At 45.8% G+C, this 19,939-nt stretch overlaps 7 protein-coding genes across 7 annotated transcripts; 4 read left to right on the top strand and 3 right to left on the bottom strand.

Moving 5' to 3' along the window:
- Window positions 1-726: 726 nt before the first annotated feature.
- GLAREA_08973 (uncharacterized protein) lies at window positions 727-2,914 on the top strand (the record flags this gene model as incomplete). Its single annotated transcript, XM_008077934.1, has 3 exons — window positions 727-855; window positions 906-1,721; window positions 1,781-2,914. The coding sequence occupies 3 exons, from the start codon at window positions 727-729 to the stop codon at window positions 2,912-2,914; spliced, it is 2,079 nt and encodes a 692-aa protein (XP_008076125.1).
- Window positions 2,915-3,448: 534 nt separating this feature from the next.
- GLAREA_08972 (uncharacterized protein) lies at window positions 3,449-3,936 on the bottom strand (the record flags this gene model as incomplete). Its single annotated transcript, XM_008077933.1, has 2 exons — window positions 3,449-3,801; window positions 3,867-3,936. 2 exons carry the CDS (start codon window positions 3,934-3,936, stop codon window positions 3,449-3,451), a joined length of 423 nt encoding a protein of 140 aa, XP_008076124.1.
- A 374-nt stretch (window positions 3,937-4,310) lies between these two features.
- On the top strand, window positions 4,311-5,415 carry GLAREA_08971 (Chaperone J-domain-containing protein; the record flags this gene model as incomplete). Its single annotated transcript, XM_008077932.1, has 2 exons — window positions 4,311-4,818; window positions 4,874-5,415. The coding sequence occupies 2 exons, from the start codon at window positions 4,311-4,313 to the stop codon at window positions 5,413-5,415; spliced, it is 1,050 nt and encodes a 349-aa protein (XP_008076123.1).
- Window positions 5,416-6,125: 710 nt separating this feature from the next.
- GLAREA_08970 (RING/U-box) lies at window positions 6,126-9,820 on the top strand (the record flags this gene model as incomplete). The annotated part of the gene is made up of 9 exons (XM_008077931.1): window positions 6,126-6,191; window positions 6,253-6,959; window positions 7,009-7,222; window positions 7,271-8,005; window positions 8,054-8,259; window positions 8,308-8,400; window positions 8,452-8,690; window positions 8,741-8,867; window positions 8,920-9,820. 9 exons carry the CDS (start codon window positions 6,126-6,128, stop codon window positions 9,818-9,820), a joined length of 3,288 nt encoding a protein of 1,095 aa, XP_008076122.1.
- A 1,186-nt stretch (window positions 9,821-11,006) lies between these two features.
- On the bottom strand, window positions 11,007-12,579 carry GLAREA_08969 (L-aspartase-like protein; the record flags this gene model as incomplete). Its single annotated transcript, XM_008077930.1, has 4 exons — window positions 11,007-11,295; window positions 11,344-11,673; window positions 11,724-12,450; window positions 12,507-12,579. The coding sequence occupies 4 exons, from the start codon at window positions 12,577-12,579 to the stop codon at window positions 11,007-11,009; spliced, it is 1,419 nt and encodes a 472-aa protein (XP_008076121.1).
- Window positions 12,580-13,019: 440 nt separating this feature from the next.
- On the top strand, window positions 13,020-13,672 carry GLAREA_08968 (uncharacterized protein; the record flags this gene model as incomplete). Its single annotated transcript, XM_008077929.1, has 3 exons — window positions 13,020-13,133; window positions 13,183-13,437; window positions 13,499-13,672. 3 exons carry the CDS (start codon window positions 13,020-13,022, stop codon window positions 13,670-13,672), a joined length of 543 nt encoding a protein of 180 aa, XP_008076120.1.
- A 3,949-nt stretch (window positions 13,673-17,621) lies between these two features.
- GLAREA_08967 ((Phosphotyrosine protein) phosphatases II) lies at window positions 17,622-19,035 on the bottom strand (the record flags this gene model as incomplete). The annotated part of the gene is made up of 5 exons (XM_008077928.1): window positions 17,622-17,741; window positions 17,848-17,983; window positions 18,087-18,440; window positions 18,606-18,830; window positions 18,989-19,035. 5 exons carry the CDS (start codon window positions 19,033-19,035, stop codon window positions 17,622-17,624), a joined length of 882 nt encoding a protein of 293 aa, XP_008076119.1.
- Between the last annotated feature and the right edge of the window lie 904 nt (window positions 19,036-19,939).

Genomic DNA, 19,939 nt, shown 5'->3' with positions numbered 1-19,939 from the left:
GGCATGGAGGACACGACTCTTAAAAGTCGCAAGAATCAAATCGAGTGAAGTGGTAATCAGACTTTAGTACACTCGTCCTAGTCAGATTGTGGATACATTTTGTTGTTCGCAATGGTATATATGCTTTGGTCGATTTGTCACACTGAGGTGACTGAACGGAGTACTGCGTGGTGGTGTTGAATCGGGAGCCGGAGGTTGTTTGTCGAATTGGGCAGATTCATAAATACTCCTGACTTTTATCACCCTACGCGAAGGCGAAATGTCGATTCTCGACCTCCCGTGCCAGTATGTAGGTAGACGCGATATTGGCGTCTCGCGACGTGAATCTTTGTTGACGACTTCCTTCGCGAAACGACTTAATTCACAAATTTTGCTCTATTGCACTGATCTGATTGCTACTTCAAAAGTCTCGTTAATCGATGTTTAATGACAGCCATCGACTTGGTCAACATGCATTTTTAGCAATTGGTTATGTCTTTCGCGCTCTTTCACATCCTATACTGTTTTCAGAAATACTATGTCCTCGAGTTCGAATAGCTGTGCCACTTGAAATTGTCTCGAAAGCTCCTTCTCACGCATATCGATACCAACCCGCCTGACAAGGGTTTGGACGCAAGATCGACAGCCATGTTGACAACACCCCTGCGAAACCAACCCGGGGGAACAATTATTTCGTCGCTCGCGTCACCACCGATCTCACATCTCGCCAACAACAAACATGGCCTCATGGCACCTTTACGCCGCAAGAAAATACTCGTATGCTTTGGCTGCGGAAAGAAATCTGGCATCAAATACGATGGATTAATCCGACGCTGGGACTGTACCCTTTGCGATAGTCCAAACTTCCTTGATGAAGTAAGTCATTCTACTTGTCTTTCGGCGCAACTTGCTAATCGATTCAACAGAATGGAGACATTACAGATCCTCCAGCTGAAACTTTTTCACAGGATACGGCAAATATCGACAGGTCATATGCTGTAGCTAGAGATGCGTCCTATCTACCCCGACGGAGCTCTAGGTTCTGCGAGAATTGTCTGAAGAATCAACATTTGAACAATGCATCTATGCGACAGCTTGATATTGACCTGGATTTGTCACGCCCAGGATTTGGCAGAGAAGAGAAGGCTCTCTACGAAGCGGCAAAGGAGAGGATCGAAAAGAGGTATCCTCAAGTGTGTGAAGACTGCCAGGCTGGAGTTCTGGAAGGAATAAGAGCCTCACTCAAGTGGGCAAAGGGTGACGATCTTGGCAGAAGACTCGCAAAGACGCGTGATGGAATGATAAAGAAGTCGAGGAGTTATAGCATTTCTGATTTAGGACGTCTACTCTGGTACGCAGGTTTATGGGGTCACGTCCTGTGGAGCCTCTCTTCCATGTCTACCGCATTTGATTTCAACGTGCTCGAAGGGTCTCCTCTTTCTTTTGTTTCGACAATAATGCACCTGGTCCAACCCTCGGTGCGTGTTGGAGCTTCCGAGAAATGGATACTAGTATCTCTCCTTTGTACTGTGTCCTCGTGCTGGTGGAATCCGTACATAAGCAAGTCGAGCACGGTATATAGGGACAATATCAATGGGCTTAGGAATTGGTACAGATTCCAGATCTTTACCATTGCTGCGCGCTCTGTGGCTTGGTGGCTTATGGGAACCGGTGTTGCTGCTCAGTCAAACCATCCAGCGACGATATGCGCTCACTTATCATTAGTTATTGTCAACCTCTTTGTAAGTTCTTTTTTTTTGGATCACCCAACCACCCTGATATGTCGCTGACGATCAAGCAGTTGGCTCGGGCAGCCTACGTCTCTCTGAGCATCGAGGTCAAACCTCTCTGGGGTTCGACCCCCACTAGTTTCAAATATGTAGCCGCCAGACCTGGATCTCCTTCAGATATGGACGATGTGAATAACCAAATGAAGAACATATTTGGCCAACCAGTCAACAAATACGGGCCTGTCTCATCTCCGTCTCCATATCCAAAGCAATTAAACGTTAACTACGATGACATGCCGGCCGGACAAAACCCTCCACTTCTCAGTTCTATGTCAACCAGCCAAATGTTCACGGGAAGCTTGGTAAACGAACAGACCATAGAAGGCGAACCCATGGACTGGTCCCCTTCGATTTCACAAGTATCTCAGCATCGGGCCTTTCTCCCCTCCAGTCGGGATCTAAACTCAAAATTATTCGGCGACTCTCCCGTCAATGGGCAAAACTCCGCCTTCTGGTACAAAGTACCACCAGCCCCAACAACACCAGCCCAGCGGCGTTACAATCCTCCGAACAAAGCGCGCTTACAAGTCACCCCTCAGGAAACGAAAGAGAACTTTTTTAATTCAATGAATCGGCGTGTTAGAGATTCGAATTTTGGGGTCTCAGGACTCAATATGGGTGATAACATCAACTCGGTGGATGATTTCGAGTTCGCACAACCCAAATTCTTTCCTCCGACGTCTCCTTGTAAGGAAACAGACGAGCTCATTCAATTATTCACAAATTCTTGGACATTATCAGAAGAGGAGAAAAAGATACCAGAGCTAGTGAGGAGACATGGGTCTCGCAGCCGTAACGGACTTCACGCTTTGCTTCTCATTTGTGGGTTTGTCCTTTGGCATTATTCAGAAAAGTTTCCATCGACATATTCCAGACAGTACATGACTGTTGTAATGATTTCAGCCTTCTATGTAGGCGAAGAAATTATACGAGACAACCACACAAACATTAAAAGATCAACCGGATCACACATGAGTCAGATCGTGGGAATTATTATTGGCACCTCAGCATTGATCGGCGCAGGACTCACGATTGTGAATATCTGGTACGAAAACAGCTCCTGCACGAATCTGGCGTCTCATGGCCATTGGCTGGTCGCCGCTCTATGCTTGCACCAGTTCTGGCTTGCCCTATTCGGCCATTGAAAAGTCACAGAACAATAGGTTCATTCGCTCTCGTTGTTTTGGAGATGTTGTTAACCGCATGGCGATGGAGTTTTGGTGGGAATAACCTTGGATATTGAGGCTGTTGTGGCGTTTGTAAATTTCTTGTCACCTGTAGATGGGCTACTCGTCGGACTGTAATGTAGATACCACATCATGAATACAGACGGAACTGCCACGAAGTTCTCAGATTCTTACCTATTTTCTGATCGTATTAGCCACTACTGAATCTCAAAGTATTGACGCTGCGTTTCCAACATTATCGTCGGGTGCATGAACAAATTTCATGATTCCATCCTAGCGGTCTAAGTTTTTTGCCCCATCAGGGCAGGTTATCGTATTGCTACATTCAGATAATCTATATGTCTTTTCCAGCTATGTTCATCATGATTACTCGCCGATCTATACATCTCTCGGTCCACATACGTCGCATCATCATTGTACAGCTGAGATCAACCCTACCGCAAGACAGAATTACAGAGTAGCTCCCATATCGTACAAGGATGTCCCAAAAACTCAAATTTTCTTCTCCGAATTCTCTCTTTTTCCGAATCCATATGCAAGTCCGCAGCCCACAACATTGACGCCTGCAAGCACCATCGCACTGCCCCTAGTCAATCCCCTCGCGCCAAATTTACTCCCAATTCTCTGACCCAAGCTATTCCCCTTGACTCTTCTCCGGTTCGCAAGTAGAAGGTATAGACCAGACCATGCCGCTGTAAGACCCGCAGAGTCGACAGGGTAGGCGTTGAGATTGAGATAAGTGCTGAAGAGAAGAACTGGAGGGAAGAGCATAGGAAGAGGTTGGAATGGTCGAGCGTGGAGGGCGGTTAAAAGAGTAGCTAAAATGGTCGGGGGAAGAGGAGACTCTAGAAATAAAAATTAGTATTGATACTACAAGATTGCACTGAAGTGGAGTTGGTGGTCGGCTTACTGCCCCAGTCCATCGCCATGGAAATTCCTGATCTTTTCACATCTTCAACTTTTGGATCTTGTCCCGCCATTTTCGCGTCTGGGATCGTTTTATCACCTCAATTGGCGCACGAAGTTACCACACTGCAGTTTGCGGTTCTTCAATTAACGAAGTCCCCTTGTGCTGGCGGATACAATGCGATCGATTTAGTAGAGACCTTCGATGACGGAGACAGGCGCATCACGTGTCGGCACTCTGAATCCCTGTGGTGAAAGTGGGCGGAAGAGAGCGGTCGATTTTAGAGGCACCTTCGCGCGTCGTGTCCAAACCGAACCAGACCATCAACTGCAGCTCCTTCTCCCCAGCATTATTACCGCCTTGCAGCGTTTCCATTGACCTAGCAATTTGTTTGATTCCAACAGCGCGCATTCTGGGCTTCTGCGCCGAGCAAACGGAGTAAGCGCAATGGCAGATGCGAGAAGTCACAATCAAGGAAACCAAGATCGCAAATATACGCTCGAGCAAAAGACCGCCGTCCTTCGAGTTCGACGATGTTCACCGACGGCATTTTATGAAATTCTCGGATTAGAAGATGTCAAGACTACTGTGACGGAGTCCGAAATTAAAAAGGCCTACAGGAAATTGAGTCTGTTAACTCACCCGGATAAGAATGGCCATGAACATGCGGACGAGGCGTTTAAAATGGTCAGCAGGGCTTTTGGAGTGCTTGGTGATAAGGAAAAGAAACAGAAGTATGACAAATATGGGGGTGACCCGGACTCAAGGTTTGGAACTGGAAGTGCGCCGCAGAGCAATCCTTTTGCTGGGGGGTTCGGACAGAGAACAAGTAGAGGACAGCAGCAGGCGGGGGGTAGTATGTGGGAAGAGGAAATCAGCCCTGAAGAGATGTTTGCTCGATTCTTTGGAGGTGGTACTGGTGCCGGTGGGCCGTTTGGGGGGTTTGGGGGTGGAGGTAGGTCTTCAAGTCCAAAGTCATGCAGAAACATGCTAATATCTGTCCACGTTAGGCCCTGGGTTTGTCTTCAATATGGGAGGAGGTCCCGGTGTGAGAGTTCATCAGTTTGGTGGAGCGGCCCCGCGAAGGAGACCGAGAGATCCCAATGCGCCCCCCGAGCCAGCGCCATCCGCTTCAAGCGTCTTTATGGGACTTCTGCCCCTGCTTATATTCTTTGTCGGTCTTCCTCTACTCTCGAACCTTTTAGGTGGGGAGTCAGGCTCCTCCGGTCCCCAAATGCGATTCGATCACGCGCAACCTCCACAAAGCATGTCTCGGCACTCCAAAAACTACCAGAAAGAATACTGGATCAATCCGAACGAGGTGCAAAGCTACTCGACAAAGATGTTTTCAACCCTGGATTCCAATGCAGACGTCTTGTATGTGAAGGAACTGCAGTACAAGTGCACTCTTGAGCAAGATCGGAAACAGAACATGATAAACGATGCTCAAGGTTGGTTTTTCCCTGATATGGAAAAACTGCAGAAAGCATCTCAACTACCTATGACGAACTGCAAGACTTTGGGAGACCTTGGCCAGAGGAAGCGTATGTGAAGGGAATGTGGAATGTCTCGGCTGCTTGTGTATGAATTTGGAGTCTATAACGGTTGAGAAGCAAGGCGTTTGGGTTAGCATTGGGACTGCGAGTTCATGGATTCCAGGGCATACTACATAATAGACGAAGATTTTGGTACAACCGGTGCGCCGCTATATACATCAACATTATTTACCTCTATCTTAGGAGGAGAAGCAGTGCCGACGAGGCTGTGATCAGTTTCCAGAGTTAGTCTTGAATCGTCATCTCCTCACGTAATAAGACGACATTCTGTCTGTCTATCTGTAAAATATGGGTTAGGACTAAACTTCACATAGTTCGAATTGCCATCAGCAATAACCTAATAGATTCTTATTGCAAGTGAATATGTCTATTAAACCCTGTTCGCTAGAATTGTAGCCATCTTAGTAGCTCTACTTGCGCATAATAAAACAGAAAGGTCGATTTAAAAACTACACAAGCCTCCCGATACTAGTAGCTAAACTAAAGTAAGCATACTGTAGGCTTGTCGACGAGATTCTTTTTGAACCTTATCGTCCCCTAAGATAAGCGATTAGCAAGCTTTATCGCTAAACCCGCCAAACGTCACCAGGCACCTTAAGACACCCCAGCCGCAAGGCTGTGACGAGAGCCAGCAAGCAACATCGAATTCTTTTGACTTCGGTCTTCCGTCCTCTTCACGGCCACAAAACATCCCTCTATCGCCATCATGGATAACAACGAGCAAGGGCCTCCTCCTCCGCCGGAGGCTCCAGACAAGGAGAAGATGGAGCAGGTCAGATCTGAAAAGGCCCCTCTGCCTCGCCTTGTTAGTTGCTAATGAAGTTACCCTACAGATCCGGAAAAGGCGAATGGAGAAATTGGCAGGAACTGCGACCCCCAAATCCGAGAATACTGAGGGAGGGGAAACCAAACAAGCCAATAACTCGCCAAAGATCTCTGAGGATAATGACCGGGTGCAAAAGCCAAAGATTAATATCAATAAAGCACCCCCCACGTCGGCCGCCGAAAACCCGTTCGCGGAGCTAACATCAAAGGCAACTATAAACACCAAATCCGTAAGAACAGGAGAGATGAACTCAGTGAAACGTTCGCGGGCTGAAAATGGTGAAATACAGGCAAACACACAGGGAGCGCCACCCGCGAAAAGAACCACAGTCGCACCGGCGATGGAAGAGCTGCCCGAATACGAGGACCGTATATTATCACATATTTTTCGAATTACCTTAGATCCCGACCAGAAGGTAGACACGTCTGGACATAGATTGATATATCTGCCAAATCTAAGGTCCGAGTTGGAAGAGGATAATGCGTCCATTAGGTTCACTAAGGATAGATTGGACTCAGCGATCCTCGAAGCGTGCTCGAGCATTCCTTACAAAAGCTCAGTATTAGATTATTTGTTACCATGTTGGAAAAGAACGATGAGAGCGACCAGGGGTTTACGAGGTTCCGTTGCTGGCAAAGACGAAATCTTGAAGGAGGCCAAACGACTCTGTATGAGCAATTGTATATTTGCTTTGGAAATGCCGGAACTCTATGGGTTAGCAATATCCGGCCGAATTAGTGCTAAGGTACTGACCAAACCTTAGTCGTGAGCCAAACTACGAGACGGATTCTTTGGTTCCTCATCTACTCCTAGACGCAGGAGAAGACAGGGGTATATGTCCAGACTTTCTAGCAGAAGCTGTCTCCCGGTTTGAAGAGGATGAATCTGTCAAAACCCTGCTGGCGAAATCTGTGGCTGGCTTGAGTGCACAACTTTCTCAGCTAACAATGAAGGATAACTATCAGCCATATGTCAATGTGAGTAAAGACAATGTTCAACCCTACTTACTTGCTGACCAATTCCAGGCTCTCAAACACATGTGTCAGTTCCCACCTCTGGTTACTGCGATTGCCGAGTCGCCATTATTCCAGATGGCCGTGTCGCCAGAAGGTATCGAGCGACATACACTTCTTGGCCCATTCTTCAGAATATCGCCATTACAACCACAAGTTAGCAGCCAGTACTTCGCTTCACCGAAGTCAATGGGCAAAAGCCATATCCGGAACGCACAGGACGGCTTACGTGCAGCTTTACAGCAGCATCAGAGGGATTTGCTAGACATCATCAACCTGTTTGTCCGTGCTAGCCCACAAGCAAAGAATAAGACCTTGGATTGGTTCGCATACATCGTTAATCAGAATCATAAGCGGCGGGCTTTGCGTCCAGACGCATCTAAACTCTCGTCAGATGGGTTCCTACTGAATGTTACGGTTGTCTTAGACGGTCTCTGCGAACCATTCATGGACGCTACCTTTTCGAAAGTGTCAAGAATTGAAATTGACTATTTCAAGCGAAAACCTCGTGTCGACATATCTGATGAGACCAAACTCAACGCGGATGAGAATGCATCAGAGGAATTCTATAAAAATGAAGCATCAGGGACATCTAACTTCATATCCGAAATCTTCTTCTTGACCCTCGCATCGCATCATTACGGTACCGAAGCTACCAATTCCTCGCTCAGCAATCTTGATAAAGACATCAAGTTCATTGCCGGAAAGATTGAGGAGTTTGAGAAGGAAAGAAATAAGTACTTAGCTGTTAGTTTTACCAACAAAGAGTCAATGCATGGTCGCTGACGATTGTAGAGCCCTGCCCAATTGCTAAGATTCGATGCGGATTTGAAGAGGTATAACGATGTGCTCGAAAAATCAATGCAAACAAAGATGGCGATTGAGGGCGTTCTTTCAGACAAGGCAATGCAAACAAAATCCTTGTTGTTCATGCGCTATGTTACTGTGTGGTTGCTGAGAATAGCCTCTGCAACAGACTACACCCCAGACAAGACTTTGAAGTAATGCTAGTCCTCGATCAATCCTGCAAATTGCTAACATGTAGCTAGGCTTCCACTGCCGGACCAGCAGCCCGATAACTTCAAGTACTTACCTGAATATGTTTTAGAAGACATCGTCTCAAATTTCAATTTCATTCTTCGGTAATTTCAGTTGCCTGCCCCCAAACGGGTATTTTCTAATTAGAGACATAGCTACATCCCGGAAGTAATGATATCAGCCGTTGGCGATGAGATTATTGCGCTTTGCATTACGTTCCTCACCAATTCCGACTACATCAAGAATCCTTATCTCAAAGCAAAGCTGGTCTCTCTGCTCTTCCATGGCACGTGGCCTGTTTACCATCTCAAAAAGGGTGTCCTCGGGGATAACCTTATTGCACTGAAATTCGCGACTGACCATTTATTGCATGCTTTGATGAAATTTTACATCGGTATGTTCTAGCCAATTCTTTCAAAAACAATTGCTAACTGACACCACCAGAGGTCGAGGTGACAGGGGCCCACACACAATTTTATGACAAATTCAATATTCGTTATGAGATTTTCCAAGTTATCAAATGTATTTGGTCCAATGATACGTACAAACAGAGATTGGCCCAAGAAAGCAAGTATGGGAATCTTTTCCCTAGGACGAATGTTTCCCCGCTAATGGAATATTAGGACAAATACGGAATTTTTCTTGAGATTTGTTAATTTATTACTCAATGACGCAACATATGTACTTGATGAGGCTCTAACCAAATTTCCAAAGATTCATGATCTGCAAGAACAGTTGGATGATCCTTCTTTGGGCGCCGAAGAACGAGCCACGAAGGAGGAGGAACTGCAATCTGCTGAGTCGCAAGCTCAGTCATATATGCAGCTAACGAATGAGACCGTCTCCATGATGAAGCTCTTCACGAAAACTCTCAGCTCTTCATTTACCATGCCTGAAATCGTTGACCGAGTGGCAGCTATGGTGGACTATACTCTGGACACAATTGTTGGGCCAAAGTCTAAAAATCTTAAGGTCAAGGACCCTAAGAAATATGCTTTCGAGCCGAAGACGCTCCTGAGTGAGTTCATCGACATTTACCTCAACCTCGGCGTTTCTGAGCGCTTCATCGAAGCCGTCGCCCGAGACGGTCGCTCTTACAAGCCGGAAAACTTCAACAACGCATCCCGTATCCTAAGTCGTTTCAGCATTCGCTCTAACGAAGACCTTGCCGCTTTTGAGGCTCTCAAAGAGCGGTTCAAGATCGCGAAAGAGATCGATGATCAAGATGAAGGTGACTTGGGCGAGATTCCAGATGAATTTGAAGATCCGATTCTTGCTACACTCATGGAAGACCCTGTCATTTTACCTATATCCCAACAAACCGTTGATCGAAGTACAATCCGCAGTCACTTACTTAGTGATCCGCACGATCCGTTCAATCGGACAGATTTGAAAATTGAGGATGTGATACCGAATACAGATCTGAAAGAACGCATTATAAAATGGAAGGCCGAGAAGAGGGAACAGGCAAAGAACGCTAGAGCCACAGCAACCGCTGAAAAGATGGATGTTACTGAAGGATAAAGGCGTTTCAAACTTGCATGCGATTTCGTATCACTTGGGATTTGTTCTGGCGCTGGAGGCTTCTGTCTTGGGTTCCCAACAGGGATGTGTGGGGTAAATTTAGGTCATAACCACACTTAGGTTCGCAAAGAAAAGATAAATCAGAGTTGTGTGATATCACTCTCATGTTCAATATTGGAAGCCCACCTATAACGTGTCGACTACAGATCCATACCTATTTAAGCAGTACCTCTTTAAAAGCCTTAAAAGTCTGTGTCGAGGCCCAAAACTAACCTCAAACCATTAGACATACGGTATGCTTTGGAGGTGCAAATCTTCGTGCTACTGTCGGACAAGTTACCGCTCTATGGTCTGATGCGGATTTCAAATTTCCACCTAGCTAAAAAAAAAAACAACCTTGTTTTAATAACCAATGGGTCGAAAGTGTATGACTCTGCGTTTACAAACGCCCGTCTCGTCCCTTCTTTTTCTGGCGATGCAGATTAACAAATTATACAAATATGTCTGCCCTACGCAAACTAAGTAAAAATGGTAGAACGTAGAAGTCGTGAGTAATGTAAAATCTGGGCAATTCATCTCGCTTCGGTCAAAGACAGGTAGGTAACTTATCTCTTTGTATATTCTTTTTACACAACAGCGGTGGAATTGTTTAAGGTATATAAACCAAGCCAATCATGTACTATTGAGTAGAAATGTACAACAATAGAGAGAATAGGGGGTATCTTTCTCCTGCTGTGCAATTGGAGAGTTGATCGCGTGGTTAATGCTTCTGGTATTTATATTTCAACAAAGTGTCTCCCACGTGGATAAAGAGTTCAGACTGTTATGCCGTCAGAATCCTCCTCGTATTTCCATCCGAATATTAAAATTTGAAACTGGCCTAGGGGAGAATCTTGTTGCCACTCTCGTGGAATATCTGGAGAGCCAATTCAAGGCTTCAGCGTGATCTAACCTTTCTTTCCTCGCCATGAAGTGATCAGATGTGTTGCAACGATGACTACGTTGTTCTCCTGTCGACAAAGTTGATGCATCTAAACGATATCCGTCAAGAAAACCAAGAGAGCCCAGTTACTCACAGCATACTACTAGTATCTTTTCTCCTGCTTATCATGACTATAGCCATAACTTCATTCATCTCATCAAAATACATTAAACTTTTACCGCTCAACCGACCAAAATACTTTTCCTATCCGAGTATCTTCTTCATAACTTCAACCTGTTCTAACACACTCTTTCTGGCAGTTCCACCCTGCGCACTATGCTGCTCAACGCTAACCTCGTAGTCAAAACATTTCAATACATCTTTTCCAAAGCGGGTGTCAATTCCTTGGAAATCTTCGTGGGTCATTTCGTTCATTGGTTTCCCGGTCTTTTCTGAAAAGGCGACACACTGGCCGGAGATGTGATGGGTTTCGCGGAATGGAACTCCCTTCTTGACGAGATAGTCTGCTAGGTCGGTGGCGAGCATGAATGGACTAAGTTATTAGTGACGTAAAATTGGAGGTGCGAGGGAGAACACTTACTCGAGGGAAGCCTTCATCATAGCGGGATTGATGGCGAGGGTGCTAAGAACGCCGGTGGCGATACGAATGCTGTCGGCAACAGTCTTAACGTGATCCAGCATTGGCTCAAGGGATTCTTGAAGATCTTTATTGTATGTGCTGGGCAGACCTTTGACGGTCATCATTAGGCCCGATACCTGACCGAAAGCACGTCCAGCCTTTCCTCGTAGGAGCTCGAGGGAGTCGGGATTCTTCTTCTGGGGCATCAGGGAGCTTCCAGTCGAGTATGCATCTGCCAGTCTGACATATGCAAACTCACCAGTTGAGTAGATGATCAAGTCTTCAGCCCAGCTAATAATACATAATTAGCAGTAGTTTCATTTGCAAGGCAAGAGACTCACCGAGACATGTGCAACATCAACATACTTCCCCACTGCATAGCTTCGACGACAAAGTCACGACTTGAAACTGCTGCCATACTATTCCATAGCAAACCATCAAAGCCGAGTTCTTCAGCCATTGCTTGTCGGTCTAAGCCGAAGCAGTTGCCTGCTAGAGCTCCAGCACCGAGGGGGCTCTGGTTGACTCTTGCGATGACCTCTCGTAGCCGCTCAAGATCTGAAGCAAAAGCTGTTCCATACGACAACATCCAGTGACTCCATCGGATAGGTTGTGCGCGTTGCAAGTGCGTATATCCAGGCATAATGTGATCAATCTCCTTTTCAGCTCTAGCAGCTGTGACTTTCAAAAAATCTACCAAGTACCCCTCAATCTTTCTCAATTCATCTCTCAACCATAATCGCATATCTGTTGCGACTTGTTCGTTTCGACTTCGGCCGGTGTGCAGTTTACCACCAATGTCTTTACCAATGATTTCTCCCAATCGACGCTCGTTGGCGGTATGGATATCTTCGTCAACTCCAGGAACTATTTTGAACGTTCCAGACTCCCATTCTTCCTTGACCTTCTTGAAGCCGGACTCAATTGCAGAGAACTCATCGGCGGTCAGAATACCAACATTATGGTTGGCGCGAGCCCAAGCCACACTGCCATCAATATCTTGTGCATACAATTTGCAGTCGAAGTAAATAGACTCATTGTAGGACACCATCAATGGGTCAAGACCACCTAAGAATGCCTTAGTATAAAAACAAAAGAGAAGTTTCTGAAAGAGTGAGTCAAACCGGTGAAGCGTCCACCCCATAGCATGTTCTCTCCTGGCTTGCTACCAGGTGCTCTAAGTTGTTTCGAAGCCATGATTATTGTCAATTCGGTTTGTACCTAATTGGAAAAGGAAAGGTGAAAATCGTAGTAAATTTGCTTCAGTGGTTGACGATTTGTTAATGTTACAGCCCAAGCTCCTGGCACGGAGCGCGAAGCATACAAAGTCGATAAGGCGACTGATATCAAAATTTCCCCACTGCAGGCTGCATCTCGAGAACTTTTTTGCAGGGGTCCAACAGCTAGGAGGCGGATCAGATCACGTGTCAAAGCCCGCTCCAGATTCCACCTGTCGTCAAAGTGCTAGTCCTAAATAGGTTGGTGAACCATTTTCTGTTACACATCACCTGACCCTGTAGAACAACACGTCCACCACAATCAACGTCCATCAAGGATTGCGTGACACCTGACTGCCGTTGTTCTGTTTAGTCTGCCTCCGAACATTTAAGAGCGTTTTGGGTAGCGGATCATCATCTATGGCTTCTTTTCAGAATGTCTACACTCACCGGAAGGTTGCTGACACTGCTTCCAAGCCATGTGAGATCTGTTATAAACCGACTGCAAGTGTCCTAGTCGCCTCGGAGAACAAGGTAGCTGCCGTCTTTCGGGTCTCGTAATACATCACCTAACTCATAACAGGACTTCTTCTACGTTTGTCCTGGTCACATCAAAGACAGAAAGTTTTGTACTCCTATCATTGATGAGGCTGCTGTGGCTGCTAAGAAGAAGAAGGAAATGGAAGCCGAGGTAGAGAAAGTTAAGAAGGAGTTTGAAGAAAGACAGAAAAAGAAGAAGGAAAAGGAAAAGGAGAAAGACAAGGAGAAAGATAAGGACAAGGAAAGCGAAGAAAAGAAGGACAAGGCCAAGGAGGAGGACGGTGAAACTGAGAAGCAGGTAGAACCATTCCATCCCAACTATAATGCCCAACAATTTTAACTTACCTATTCGCCGTTAGAAACAAACGGACGAAACATCCATACCAGAGGAGGAGCCTCGGGTATTTGCTTTGGCGAAGATGTTCTATCAACAAAGAATCGACAAAAAGAGAAACGCAGAAATCGCCAAACGAAATCGCGAACGTCTACAAAATCCAAACCTCTTTCCACAGGTGCCCAAAAACTTCCCGTGAAAGAAGTAATGTTCACATCTGTAAGAGCAACTTCGACTCCATAGAGTACTATGGTTAAGACAAGGCTATAACGAAGGAGTTCGCATGAAGTTTTAGTCCGCAAAAATGGGTATTAGGGAGGTCTTGAAAGGTCTGCTATTGAAGCTATCATCAAAAACCTTGGATTCCCTTTCACGGATTCTTCAACTGCCGCTCTTGCAAGATGCAATCAGCTGGGGGCAAGCAAAAAGCCCTTCCGTGTATATCAACAAGCTGGATCCCACCGCTATTCGTATTCCCGCCGCCATACGTCCTTATCATCCCCTACTATACTGGCCGGCCAGAACACGTCACTTGCAACAGAATTCGTTCGTAGTTTGATGATGACGGCATATACCCTTGATGATCGACTTACCGTTCGCTTATGCGAGCTTCCTTGAGATTGACAGCGATATCTTGGTATCATTGGCCCCTTATTCGATATGCAGATCAACTTATGCTCGCACAAGATCACCGATTCAAGTATCTCGACGAGCCTAGGCTCTTGACTCTTTGACATTTTTGGATCACCCATTTGAAGGCAAATACAGACACCCGAAAGCAACCGGAGGTAATACAACACTACAGTCAGTCTTACTTTATATGCATCAGCCGTACGTGCGCCTTCGTTCCTTATGGCCTATCATATAACTATCCTTTGATCATCTATCCAGCCTTACAGCCTGTCTTACCGTACGGCCGACACCTCGCTTCCGTTATTTAGTGCTTACGCTCCACTACTACACCCCGGGAGTTCTTCCGCATCAGTAACTGGCAACCTTTGAGCACGCAACACCGTGCTTATGCCCCCTGCGGTCAGCGGGTTCGCTTGTTTCTCCGGAACAAGTAATCGTAGGGCCAAACTCATCCAGCGCACTCAAATCGTTCCCGAAATCCGACTGGAGAATGAACTTTGCTTATTGGGTTCTACAACATCTAATTGCAAAGCGAACGATGATCTACATCCAAAATCATCTTCTGTAAAGACATTAGACTATCATGAACATGATCTTTCCATCAGTGACAGAGCTTTGGGCTCTTCTTCTACCCCGCAAGAGTGCCTTCATATGGGCTGCAGTCATACCTGATGAAGTACAAGTCCGGCAAAAATGATAGGTTGAGAAGCAGTTCTAGTGGCACATGTTCTTGTCGAAATCATCATATCGGTGGTGCTGTCTATTGATTGCCTACCTGTCATTCTCGACTTGGCTCCTTATACGTCAGCGACAACCAAGATCCACCAGTCTAAATCCTCAAAAGCAGATGTTCTTCAGCGGAGACACTGCAGCTAGCCATGAATCGGGTTTAACCGCCGAAACCAAAGCCAACCTCCATGGGATCTGGAGATCTTCTACCTTTTATAGCCGTTTCTTAATCTGGTTGGCTCGACTTTTGGCAGTTTTACATCAGGAATACCGACAGGTTGGTTGCTGACAAGCTTCTATATTCACAGCAATGCCGTGGTTTCCTCGTACGATGCCTGTCCTACCGCTGAAGTGAACTTCGCATGTCGGTTCTGCTTCCTCAATAGTGAGACTGACGACAGTATCCTTCCCCAGCTCAAGCAGGGAGAATGAAACCCATGCGGACGCAGAAAGAAGAGGACATCACTAGCGATCATGCTCCAATGAAAGAGAGGTTCAAATTAGAAAATGCGATACCGATAGTGGCCGGCCGATTCACCCTACAAGGCTGGCACGAGCCCTGATGATCAGATTGCCTAATGGTTTGCCTTACCCGCCATCTCCAAAGTGGGACATAAATGCCGCCCTGTCGCGGGCTTTCAAGGTTGATCTCGAGGCTCAAGTATCCTTTCTCTTCGGACTGTTCTCAACTAAAACGTCGGCAGAAGCGCGTAATGTGCCTGTCATAATGCTTTCGGTACACTTTCCTAACATGGCAAATGGATCGCAACTTCTAAGCTGCTGTATGGCCTCTGACGTGAAATCTTACATGCGGGGCTTACCGAGCAACGACTTTTGCTTACATCCAACTACTTCGGAAGAAGACGTATAGCGAAACATGCAACAGGCCCCCTCATAAGTCGACGTCTGGGTCTGCACACCGGTGGATTACCTCTAGACCGATGTGACCTTTTCCTAAATGCAAAAAGTCTACAGGGAGTGAAGCGTCTGAGAAGAACAAATTCTGCGAAGAAGATTTGACAAGGATGACTTTCAGCTCAGCCTTATTGGTATATATTACAAGGTAGCGAGGAAGAGGTACTTTGGTAACTATCTGGACTGCCACAATGTCTCTGTGGCATATCACCGCAGTCATGGACCTCAAGATTAAAAGTTTCCCAACAAGCAGTCCCTTTGGTATGGTTTTCAAAATATCAATGTTCATTTATCATACCTTGTACCTTTGAAACTTCTCTATTGCTCAGCGACGCTTCATCTTTCCAGCACATACGGGACAATCATAGTTTTCGGCGGTATGACAAGGGTTGGTATATACGGCATGGGTTTTGAGCTAAAGGATTCTTCCCGCTCTTCGAGAAGCTTTTCCTCTCCCCAGGCCTTTGACCATACTCGTAATGAGGTAAGCAATCAAAAGCCTCGTAACGAGCGGAGCGATAGAAGCGAAAAACAACGATCAAAAGTTGATTTCTTCAAAACAATCGATAAGCAGTCTTGACTGAGGTCAGGATGCGAAGTCTCCACAGTCGAATAGCGACATGTTTCGGGGGATCAATTCAGAAATTCGGACCAAATACTCTCAAGAGGAATCAACGGGGTTCTGTTGCGCACCATGAACGGCCCTCTGGCATTCTAAAGGAGTTGGCAACCCTAACATATACATGACCTTACCGTTGTCCTGAGCACCAAGCTGTTCGGTCATCGCGGGTTTCTGAGCATGCAGCACTGGAAACATCAACTTAATTCTCGCCTGATCAGTGTATTAAGGGACCTTAGTCAGGACGCTACTTAACCCAATTTCTTAATATGATAACTTTCTGTTCATCGCACAGAGCCTACAAGGCCCTGGAGATGTTGTCAGTAGGGGTTACCTGATTTCAGATTGGAAGCATCACGCAATATCCCAAAATAACTGCGGAGCCACGCGAGAACTCGGATCTTGAAATCCATTCGTTGCTCTTCTCTCAATTATCAATGCGTACGGTCAATTGCATTGACGGTAACTTCACTGTGGTTTATCTCCGATAGCTATGGCTAAGAAACGGTTGCAGGGAGTGGGAGCCGATCGGATTTTCCTTGTCGCCAGCAACCACGGCGAACTGCACTCTTCTGGTCAACAAGAAATCGGATATCTTTTGTCTTACTTCCGAACCATTATGGGTCTAACCGAGATCCGTTGCATTCGTCTCTATCGTCAGCTTTTTCCGCCGAGCGCACTTAGCAATGTAACGTTCAGGTTTATCGCTGGTCTTCAAACTTCAAAGTTTCCCGAATACCGCTTAGGCTGGAAGATACCATCAAGAATTCCATACCACTGACGTTTTACCTTCGAACGGGTGGAAACAAACGCGTTGTGCACGCCCTTCCGCTGATATGTTCTGTCAAGTGCCCAAATAGGTTCTGGTGAGTAGCAAGGAAGACGTACGGCGGTGCGGCGAGTTTCATTCCATACAAAGCGTGCACTATGACAAATCACAGCTTCCATTTCCTCCCTAATGATTAAGAATATTTGGAATGTGAATTGTAACCTGAATTTTACTTCATGTGCCTATGAGGGGCCATGTGAACATTAAGTGAGAGCCGAAGTTTCTTAGCCGGAGCATGGAGCATATATAGGTTCCTAGATCGTATTATACATACCAAAGTTGTCATTCGAAAAGCTCAGCGCGGTAATACCCTGATGGCCGGAGCCTTCGCTGAGTATATATCCAACATAATTTTTTTACGGTTGAAGCCTTAGGGCACACGAGCGCTGGTCTTCTACTATCCAAATGAAGAGAAGATCCACTCTAAAGATTTTCCTTGACTTCCTTCTCTACCCCTTTCATACCCGGTGGTAGCCTAATCCCTAGGCCTTTCATTTTCTCAACAACATCCTTATCACTGCCTCCGTCTTTCACGCCTCTAACCTCGATAGGTTTAGCAGTCACCACTTCGTCAACTCGACCCTTTTGTAGCGAGAAAGCCGGGCATACCCAGACACCGCAGCTACACCTCATACCCTGCCATGCATACCTGCCGACCTGAGCCTCGCACTTTGGATTTGGACATTCCAGGCGACCAGCCAAGAGAGATTCCGATAGCGTGGGCCGCATCCAAGAGAGTGGATGAAGAAAGTGGTGGGTACATGCCGATTTTAATGTAGAGGAGGCTTCGTGTGTTATCAAATAAGGAGAATTCGCTAAAGTTTTCCTAGCGGCCAGTTTAGAACGTGTCGCGATATACCTCAAGGATGGTTGGTATAATGTACTTACCGACATCTCTTACACCGTAATTCCTTCTCGCCTTCTTCCGCAATCTGCTTTATTCTAGACTCCTCCTGCTTCTCTTCATCTTCGAACCGAACTCTGTCAGGTGCCATATTACATGCTAGTGCTTCGTCGACTTCTCGCTGATAAATCCACCTCTGATATCTCGGCTGCGCTTCAATGTCTTTTGGACACCCCATCTCTTTGTACAATTCTAGCTGAGCCATGAAACCGTCGTTCGGCTCAGCCATGGGCCGAGATTTGCGGATAAGCTCTAAAGCTGAATTGACTGTGAGATGTGGATATTTCCGTAAAAGGAAAGCTATTGTTACAGTGACTGAGCGTGATTTTCCCATTGCACTTTTTTCAATTAGCTTAGGTTCTAGCAGAATAACGAAGTGCGCAAGAATTCTGTGTAAGTGGAGAGTGGAAGGAGCAGCTCATATATGACAGCAATTTTCCAGAAGAACCCATCTAGAAATTTTGGAACGAAGTTTTACTCCGGTAGATGGAGGCAAAACTCACCAATGAATAAGCACTCTTCCACCTCCTCGCAAAGCGTTTTCGATCCAACTTCCGGTCTTCTCAAATTCTCCCAAAAGATTCTCATCATCAACATCCAATGCTTCTATTTGAAGATGTTCATATTGATCCCAATCTTCATACTTGCTGAAGTCATAGACCAGGGTAGAAAGTATATGTGTTATACCCGCTTTCTGGAGCTTAGATTTGAGTTTCAACGTGAATATTCTATATATTGTTAGACCTTTGAAACAATAATACAATGAATGGAAAGGGCCAAGAGCACCACCAAAACAGAAAGGGGGAAGCGAGTGCACATCACGTGCCACACCCCGCCACCAAATGCAAGTGAACTCTCAAGACAAGAAGAATTTTAAACTGCGTACCCACTGACATATATCTCATCATCGCCTTCAACTCTAGACAGAGCCATGTCTGACAGACTTGGTCGGTAATCCAGTTTTTCGGAGTCTGAGGAATATGCTCCCTCTTGCAGATCTATCAAGATTGGTTTCGACGTCCTTTGTCCACAGATCACAGTCGCTCCCTCAACTTCAGCTGGAATAGTGCAAAGGATTGAGCGCTTTTTGCGTGTCGCGTGACTGCTCAGTGTCGTTTGTAAGTGCTTAAACAGTTTCGATATACTGTGAGTTTCTTGTGTTTAGGTCAAGGAGAAGTTAGAGAGCATTATCACCGAAACTAGGTAAATTGTGGTAAAGTTGACATCGTCTAGTCTTGACGGTGCCGGTTTAATTCCGACTGCCGATTCATTCCCGATTGGTTCGCCGGCTGGAATCAATCGGGAATAAATCGGCATAAGTAAGTAAGTGTCCAAACACGATATTCATTCGATTACGTTGATTAAATACCGTAAATTTCGTCTGTTGATTAAGTTATACCAGATATATCCGAATATCATCGAAAGGTAGTGAAATAGGCTTGCTTACGTAGGAGTTTAATTTAAAGTAGCCAGGATAGTCTCACGTATCTTATACACTATGAGCCACTTGTGTTGTTACTGTCAAGAAAATTCACCTTCCTCTTGACCTAGATAATAGGTCTTGTAACTACTGCTGGCTACAAAATTGGTTTTACAGCATTCATCATCAAATACTCCGCAACGTGCCAAAGGTTGTTGTTTAGGCCGAGTGAACATTCTGGAGTCGTAACGTTCATTCAAATCGATTCAAAATCCTTCAAGTACATTAATTATCAGGTCAATAGCTAACCTACTCTAATCTACTCTAGGCTAGGAGATCTACAACTACTTGGTCACGTAATACCGGTCATATCGTCATGTACGCGAAATTGCATCACGAACAACAGTTACAACACTT

The sequence above is a fragment of the Glarea lozoyensis genome (assembly GCF_000409485.1).
Source record: "Glarea lozoyensis ATCC 20868 chromosome Unknown GLAREA1, whole genome shotgun sequence".
NCBI classification, from domain to species: domain Eukaryota; kingdom Fungi; phylum Ascomycota; class Leotiomycetes; order Helotiales; family Helotiaceae; genus Glarea; species Glarea lozoyensis.
The sequence above is the reverse complement of the archived record's forward strand: the minus strand, read 5'-3'. Positions and strand labels throughout refer to the sequence as shown.